Source organism: Fonticula alba (assembly GCF_000388065.1).
Source record: "Fonticula alba strain ATCC 38817 unplaced genomic scaffold supercont2.1, whole genome shotgun sequence".
NCBI classification, from domain to species: domain Eukaryota; order Rotosphaerida; family Fonticulaceae; genus Fonticula; species Fonticula alba.
In genome coordinates this window covers 2,887,223-2,892,679 of record NW_009242971.1, presented here as the reverse complement: position 1 = coordinate 2,892,679, position 5,457 = coordinate 2,887,223, and the positions used below count along the sequence as shown (strand labels likewise).

Sequence of the window (5,457 nt, the reverse complement as noted above, 5' to 3'; positions counted from 1 at the left end):
GGGGGGGGGGTAAATACCACCTTGGCCTCGTATACGCCGATGCATCCCTCGCGGTCCTTGGTCCGAGCTGGTCTAGAAGCGCGGGGCCGGGGTGGGGCTCGCGACGCACGCCGGTGCCGGAAGGGAGGGATGGACATCGGAGGAGAAGGACAGCGCTCGGTTTCGACCGCGCAGGAGGAGCAATTGCTGCTGCTGCTGCTGCTGTTGCTGCTGCTGCTGCTGTTGCTGTTGGTACTGGAATTGGGCATGCTGTTGCTGCTGCCGGAAAGCCGAGTGTAGGATATCACGCGAGGCTGGATCTGAAAAGTCCCTGGGAGAGGACAGGTCGCCCGACAGGTCCAGGGAGGAGCTGTCTTGCTGGTGGGCCGGAGGGAGGACAAACTCCGACAGGAGCAGGACCTCACAAGAGGGACGTGCATTATAGTCGAAGGTCAGGCAACGCTGGAGGAAATTCCGCGCGGCGGGGCTGCAGGCGTCCGGGAACTCTGGTGGCTCGAAAGTTGATAGCCGATAGACAATTTGAACAATGTTCAATCCAGGGAAGGGGGTTCTCCCGGAAAGCATCTCAATCAGCGTACAAGCCAGTGACCAGATGTCCGACTTGAAGGTGTGGGCCTCATCAGACTGGAACACCTCCGGGGCCATCCAGTTCGGCGTGCCATGGATGGATTTGGGTCCGGAGGAGGTGATGGACTGCACACATGCACACGGGACCGAGAAGAGGAAGGGGGGAGGTAGGAGGGATGGAAACAAGCCACGGGCATGAGACAGTGTCAGTGAAAGAAAGGAAGACGCTCCCTTGTTGAGAGCAAGGAGATATATGCACACACACGCAGAGAGACACACACACAGACACACACACGCACCTTCAAGTGTCTTGAAGCCCCGAAGTCCGCCAACTTTACTCGGCCCGTGGAATCCAACAGGATGTTGCCACCCTTGATGTCGCGATGGATGATGTCTCGCGAGTGAAGATAATGCAGTCCTTGCAGCAACTGGTGCATGAAACTCGAGGCAAGGGGCTCCGGGACCGGGCCAAAACGCCCGATGAAAGTGGCCAGCGACCCGCCCGGGGCATACTCCATCATGAGGGATACCGTCGACGCCGACACCGAGATACCAATGTACTTGACGATGTGCGGATGGGATAATTGGCTGAAGAGGCGGATTTCCTCGCGCAGAGCCTGCTGCGCTTGAGTATTGGCATAATCACTCTGGGGGACATCCTTGACGGCGAAGAACTGGCCCGTAGATGCCCGGATGGCCAGATATACTTGGCCGTATGCCCCGCGTCCGAGCAGGGCCCCCTTGACATACATATTCTCATCCTGCCCATCGGGGTCCATGCCATTGGCCATGGTGGCCGGGAGGCCAGCCGCCCCGGCAGCCAGGCTGTTGGAGCTCCCGCCGATGCAAAATGTGCCCGACGTGGCCGCTGCCGCTGCCGCTGCCGCCACCGCCGCATGGTGGGCCTGTGCTGCCAAGTACCCGGACGCGGTGCTGGCGACGGAGGAGATCGAGGAAATGGAGGAGGCCGAGGAGGCAGGTGACAGGCCGACATTCAGTGATGATCCCGGGGCGGCAAAACGATCGGACGAGAAGGAGGCAATGAAGGACGATGGCAGAGCCGGGCTGTCGGGAGCCATGAGGCCGAAACGCGACATCGGGATTTGGGGATTGGACTCGCGTCGGGGTCGACGACGCTGTTGCATCGGAAATGGCGGTTGGGACGATGGCTGTGACTGGGCAGCTCCCGAGGGGTAATATTGTGGTTGCTGGTGCTGTTGCTGCTGCTGCTGGTGGTGGTGGTGGTGGTGGTGGTGGTGGCCCTGTTGTCCGGCATCGCCAGCCGGCTTGGGCCCGCCACCAGGAACACCCATGGACCCTTGAGAGCCATTGCGCAGGAGCTGCCCAACTGAAGAGGCAGACGGTGACACGCCAGCGGGGGGTCGAGGCATGGAAGAAATGTCCGAGCCACTGGTCCCAAAGGAGGAGGACCGGTGACCGTGATGGGCCTGCTGGGGCTGGAAGTAGTGCTGCTGATGATGCTGAGAGGAGCTGCCCTGCTGCGGGATAGGTGCCGCATGACGAGCTTGCCCGAGCGCCAGGCCCGCCCCCTCGAATGAGGGCATATTGCCGCCGGCAATGTATGATTGTAAGCTCCCATGGGGGCTAATCGAGTCAACTGGCAGCGAGAGGGAGGAAGACTGCCTCCGACCGCCCTGACCCAAGTCCCCGTAGAGTCGCTGCGGGGGCGGTGTGACATTGTCGGCCGAGGGGGTGGGGGATTGACCGCCCCCGGTGGCCGAGCCACCGACATTGGCGGTGCCCCCTCGGGCGCCAGCATTACCAAGGCGAGATCCCGACGGCGAGTCCGGGCGGAAGGAGTCGCTTGGCAGGGAAATCGACGTGCTGGTCAGAGAAACCGGTCCGAAGGAATGCGGAGAGATGGACCGTGGGAAGTCGCCCGCCGGCGACACCTGCCCGGGGGTGGGGGCATTTGAGTTGAGTGGACCACCTGAGCCACCCGAGGAGGACCGGAGGGGGGAGCGCCAAAAGTGAACGGTCAGGGGGCGGGCAGGATAGGAGACAGGGAATGAAGGGGGCAGCGGGAGGGGGGAGAGGGAAAGAAAGCGCACCAGCGGCATTTCGCTGGCCCCCAGAGGACGTGGCCTCCTCGATGATGAGATAAATGGATGCATCATCCGACACATGCTTCAACACCAGGGCCCAGTCCTCTTTCGAGCGGACCGGGAGGTAGGTGTCCTGTTGTCGGTACCAAGGGGAAGGGAAGGAGGCGGAGAGGAGGGGGGGAGGCTGTCAGTTTTGGGAATTTACGATACCAGCTGTGGAGTGTCTCATTTTGGGAGGAAGGACAGGACGTACATCATGCTGGACAAAATACACATTCGAGGGGGCATCAGACTTCGGGAGGAGGGCCTGGATCAGGGCGAAATCCTCGCGCCGAGGAACAAGTATCGAGCTACACAGGGGGAGAGGGGGTGGAGGGTGCGACGTTAGCAGGAGCGGGGTGGAGGGGAGGGGGTGCTTGCCGGAGCGCCGGGACATGGCACAAGAACAGTCATGGACAGGTAGAGAGAGAGAGAGGGGGGGGGAGGGAGAAGGAAACGTACCAGAGGGCCTCTTTATAGAGATAAACGATGGTACCCTGTGTCATTACGGAGGCAGCCCCCGAATGGGCCTAAAAGAAGCGGTCGGAGCTCCGGCGCAACAGGGGGGAGCGCCGCGCCCCACGAGAAGAAACAAAGGAAGAGGAGGGAAAGGGGAAAGAGCGCCTCTACCGCTGTGTATCCCGGGGGATCAGGCCGGCAGCGGGGCAGGTAGGTCGAGGCAAAGGTCCCTCGGCGACTCGGCCATCCTCTGGACAGGGAGGCGCTTCCGGTGATGGAGAAAGGGCGAGAGGGGGGGGGGTGCTTGCTCGGAGGAAGAGGCAGGTGTGGGGGGGGGGGAGAAGGGGGGGGGAGGGGGAGTGGAGCGCGCTGGAGGCTGCCAGTGGGCGCTGAGCCGATGTCGGGGCCGAAAAAAGGGCGGGGCACCTCTCTCGCAGGCGCACCGGCGCCGGCCACCCAATGGGACATCGCCGTGCTGAGCCTGGTGGGGCGGAAAACTGCTCCCGCGGGTAGGATCGCGCGCGTACTCACACCGTTTTTCGCGCGTCGGGCACGGGCCACAACATGCGCATGCTCCCCGATCGGTGGGCACATGCCCCCCCCCCGCCCAGCCGGTCGCCGAAACCGTTCCCGGCTCCGGTATTGTCATCTCCCCTCCCCAGGGCAGGGGGGACCATGGAAAAAGGGCCGACGAATGGGACGCATACTCGTCGGTGCCCCGCCCCGCCCGCACCCTCTCTCTCCCTGTATCCCTCCTTCTCCCTTGGTGACCTCCCGCCACCCGGGCCCTCCTCCTAGGTTCACTCTACCCATCGGGCGATAATATCCACCAGAGGAATGCCCCCCCCCCCCCCCCCGCCTTGTGCCACGGGAAATGTCCGGCCATCGCCGCAAGTGGTCTGCCGAGTCTCGTGGAAAAGGCAAGGTGGGCCTGTTTTGGGTGCCAGGCGGGGTGCTTGAAAACGTGAACGCCCGAACTGCGGGCTATATTAATGATCCCCTCTTGGGTTGGCTTTTTACGCCCGCGGTTGGGGTGGCCCCCCCCCCCCCGGGGGGGGAGATGAACAGAGCGGCCGGCAGCTCGTCGATGGGTCAACCGCCCCGCCCTCCGCCCTTTCATGGCGTGCTGATCATCTCCCCCCCCCCCCCAACCGTGTACTCCTCCCGGCCGGCGAAAACGGTTACCTGTCTGATGCGAGCCGGTGACCGGAGGAGGCAAGCTCGCAAACCACCCTCCATTGCAGCGGGGCGGGGGGGGCCTGCCGAAGGCAGCGTGCGCGATGATGCGCCCTCGGCTCATGCCGGGAGACAGGGGCAGGGGGCAACGCCACGGCTTTAGTTCACGGCTGTGGAGGCTCGGCGAGGTGCCGTGTCTCGCTTCTGGGGGGGGGGCGGGCGGAATAATGGACATGCGTCTCTACAGGCATCTTGGCGTCTGCAGGCCGCGTTGGCGGAAAACAGTGCTGACCGGCTCCCCCCCGCCCGTCTCCGCCTGGAGCGGGTTGACGAAAAAGCCAGGATGGGGGGCCTCCCCGAATGCCACCGGTGGCAGGGTCCAAGGAAAAGGTTAGGTCGGCCCCTGCGCGCTGAGTGCCGCCTGCCCGAGGAGAGACCGGCCCCTCGGCTCCACCCCCGAAGAGCCCGCAACATGGGCGCCCCCTTTGGCGGCCAGGGCGGACGACCCGCCCCCCTTCCTGCCCCGGGGAGGGGCGTGAGGGCCGACCGACCGCGTGTGCAAAATGGGGGAGCAGCGCCCCCTCCCTGGGGAACCGCACGGCCGAGAGGGCCAAGCCCCGCGCCCCAGGGGCCCTTTGGTGGTCGCACATTAGTTACATGCGGGTCTTTCCACCGGCGGCCGCCCAGGCTCAAGACGCCTTCGTGGCGGCCCGAGTCGCAGCCGGGGCGCCCTGGCGGGCTCCGCGCATACGCCTATGCGACCGTGCGGCGAACATGGCCTTCAGCGGGGGGGGGGGGGGGCTGCAGTGTCTCCAGCCAGGGAAAACAACAGCTCCACCACCAACAACAACAACAATATCTCGACTGGGGTCGAGAGGGGCGCGCCACCCGGCGAGATGATCATCCATCGCGCGTGTGGCCGCCGCCTTCACCAGCGCCCTGGCCCCCCCCACCCCCGGTGCCGGGTACGCCAGCCGGAGTGCCCTTACTGGCCCCTGAATAAGTGACTGTAGACACAATGTGTGTGCGTGTGGTCCCTCCACGCCCCGCGTCCCCCGGCCCACTGCAACCCTCGCCTTGGTGCCCCGCCCCCCCCCCCCCCCACAGTGGCGTCGACGTAGGAGGGACGGAGGCGAGGGGTGCAAGCGGG

General features: G+C 64.7%; 1 protein-coding gene across 1 annotated transcript; it reads right to left on the bottom strand.

Moving 5' to 3' along the window:
- Positions 1–72: 72 nt before the first annotated feature.
- On the bottom strand, positions 73–3,458 carry H696_00614 (STE/STE11 protein kinase; the record flags this gene model as incomplete). Its single annotated transcript, XM_009494494.1, has 5 exons — positions 3,135–3,458; positions 2,887–2,983; positions 2,640–2,766; positions 867–2,518; positions 73–693 (listed from the first exon to the last, which is right to left on the bottom strand). The coding sequence occupies exons 1-5, from the start codon at positions 3,176–3,178 to the stop codon at positions 73–75; spliced, it is 2,541 nt and encodes an 846-aa protein (XP_009492769.1). The 5' UTR covers positions 3,179–3,458.
- Positions 3,459–5,457: the final 1,999 nt, after the last annotated feature.